This window comes from Sinocyclocheilus rhinocerous, unplaced genomic scaffold, assembly GCF_001515625.1.
Source record: "Sinocyclocheilus rhinocerous isolate Xijiao unplaced genomic scaffold, SAMN03320098_v1.1 C36810316, whole genome shotgun sequence".
In the NCBI taxonomy this organism is placed as follows: Eukaryota; Metazoa; Chordata; class Actinopteri; order Cypriniformes; family Cyprinidae; genus Sinocyclocheilus; species Sinocyclocheilus rhinocerous.
This window is the reverse complement of record NW_015786126.1, coordinates 1-1,856: the sequence shown is the minus strand read 5'-3', so window position 1 is coordinate 1,856 and position 1,856 is coordinate 1. Positions and strand designations below refer to the sequence as shown.

The 1,856-nt window shown below is 35.1% G+C and overlaps 1 protein-coding gene across 1 annotated transcript; it reads left to right on the top strand.

Moving 5' to 3' along the window:
* The first annotated feature begins 6 nt into the window (after positions 1–6).
* LOC107736599 (suppressor of tumorigenicity 7 protein-like) lies at positions 7–1,513 on the top strand. Its single transcript, XM_016547980.1, has 5 exons — positions 7–56; positions 138–238; positions 964–1,078; positions 1,174–1,246; positions 1,345–1,513. Exons 2-5 carry the CDS (start codon positions 185–187, stop codon positions 1,496–1,498), a joined length of 396 nt encoding a protein of 131 aa, XP_016403466.1. The 5' UTR covers positions 7–56; positions 138–184; the 3' UTR covers positions 1,499–1,513.
* Positions 1,514–1,856: the final 343 nt, after the last annotated feature.

The following is a 1,856-nucleotide window of genomic DNA, read 5'->3' as shown; positions in this document are numbered from 1 at the left end:
GGAAGCCACAACCATCACAGAGGCTGAACGGCTTTTCAAACAAGCGCTTAAAAATGGTATGAAACTTTCACACTGTCACACATATATGCTCAGCATACAGTGACTCACACTGTCGATCATTCTCGTTGCTTTCACAGCCGGCAAAGACACCAATCTTGTGGTCTACATCAAGCGCAGACTGGCCATGTGTGCTAGAAAACTGGGTCGCATCAAAGAAGCTGTAAAGATGATGAGAGATGTGAGCGAAGCAATGTACCACTTACAAAGTTTAGTTGTTGTGGCTGTAAAAAGTGTGTTTTGTAATGATTATCTGATGGGGCTTATGACTTGCCACATTGACTTTTATAGAAATTGTTTTACAGTAAATTAGATTTAGATTTCTTCTTTTTGGCCCAACAAATGAGTCTAAATGATTTTCTGTGGCTTTCCACAACATGATTGAGCATTCCTGTAACTTTAGAGCAGGTATAAAATTGATTCAAGCTTTCTCTGTTCAATTTTACAAAAATTTTTAAAACTCTGGTCACACAACTCCAAAACATGTTGTCACTCCACATCTGTAGAATATTCTCAGGGCAAATTTACATACCTTAACATTTTCGTTACAATTCTGCTCCATTAATAAATATTAACTGAAAGAGAAACAACAGTAGATTTTAAAATGTAAAAATCTGATGTCTTATAGCATTTCATTTTTATTTATTTTTTTGCCTAAAATGTTGATTTTATAGTTTATAAAATAAATCCTCAATGTAAGATGCCATCCATGTAATTCTAGAATATATTATGTGATCATCAGAGAGTAATTTCTGATACAAGAATACATTGCAGCTCAGCCTTTAATTGAAATGTAACATACTAACGTCACTGGACTGGGCAGATTTGTTTTATTTTGTAAGTGGCATCTTGTACTTAATTATGCTCTATTGTGTAATATTGTTATTTTCTTGTTTCTTTGTACAGTTAATGAAAGAATTCCCCTTATTGGGAATGTTAAATATTCATGAGAACCTTTTAGAAGCATTATTAGAGCTGCAGGCCTATGCTGATGTACAAGCAGTCCTCGCAAAATATGACGGTAAGTTCATTCAGCTGTCATGTTACATTACATTTCAGACAGGACCAGGAAGTGATGCCAGTATCATTTCTCCCATGTCATGTTTCCCCCCTCAGATATCAGCTTGCCAAAATCAGCTACTATATGCTACACATCTGCCTTACTGAAAGCCAGAGCAGTGTCAGATAAGTAAGTCCAGTATTGAATAGTATATTACGGTATCATAGCATAGGTGATGTTTATGGATTATCTTTGTTGAATGAATCTGTATGTGTGTCGTATGGCAGGTTTTCACCTGAAGCAGCGTCTAGACGAGGTCTCAGCACAGCAGAGATGAACGCAGTGGAGGCCATACACAGAGCTGTGGAGTTCAACCCACACGTACCAAAGGTTCGAAAGATTATTTTAAAGGGTCCAAAATTAACTTTCTGCATCACATGACAATGGCTGGTGAAATGAGAACATTTGCAGATTTATTACTGTATTTTACCTAATTTCCTTCGTTTTTTTTCCTTATGGCCAAGGGATAAAAATGATTTAACTGGTAACAAAATGTTAACCCACACTTATTAATTTAGGATTGAAAAGATTTTTTTTAATGTTTGGGAAAGGAGTCACTTATGCTCACCAAGGCTGCATTTTTTTTTTTTTTTACCAAAATACAGTAAAAACAATATAATTGTGAAATATCAGTACAATTTAAAATAACTGCTCTCTGTTTTAATCAATTCTAAAGTTTTTTTAAACATCATGGCAAAGATGAATTTTTAGCATCATTACTCCAGTCTTCAGTGTCACG

What these genes read in the sequence shown, in the direction of transcription:
- LOC107736599 (XM_016547980.1), top strand. Translation starts at nt 185, where the DNA reads ATGTGTGCTAGAAAACTGGGTCGCATCAAAGAAGCTGTAAAGATGATG. An exon ending in CTGTAAAGATGATGAGAGAT is followed by an intron (nt 239 to 963) that starts GTGAGCGAAGCA and finishes TTCTTTGTACAG; the next exon opens with TTAATGAAAGAATTCCCCTT. An exon ending in AGTCCTCGCAAAATATGACG is followed by an intron (nt 1,079 to 1,173) that starts GTAAGTTCATTC and finishes TTCCCCCCTCAG; the next exon opens with ATATCAGCTTGCCAAAATCA.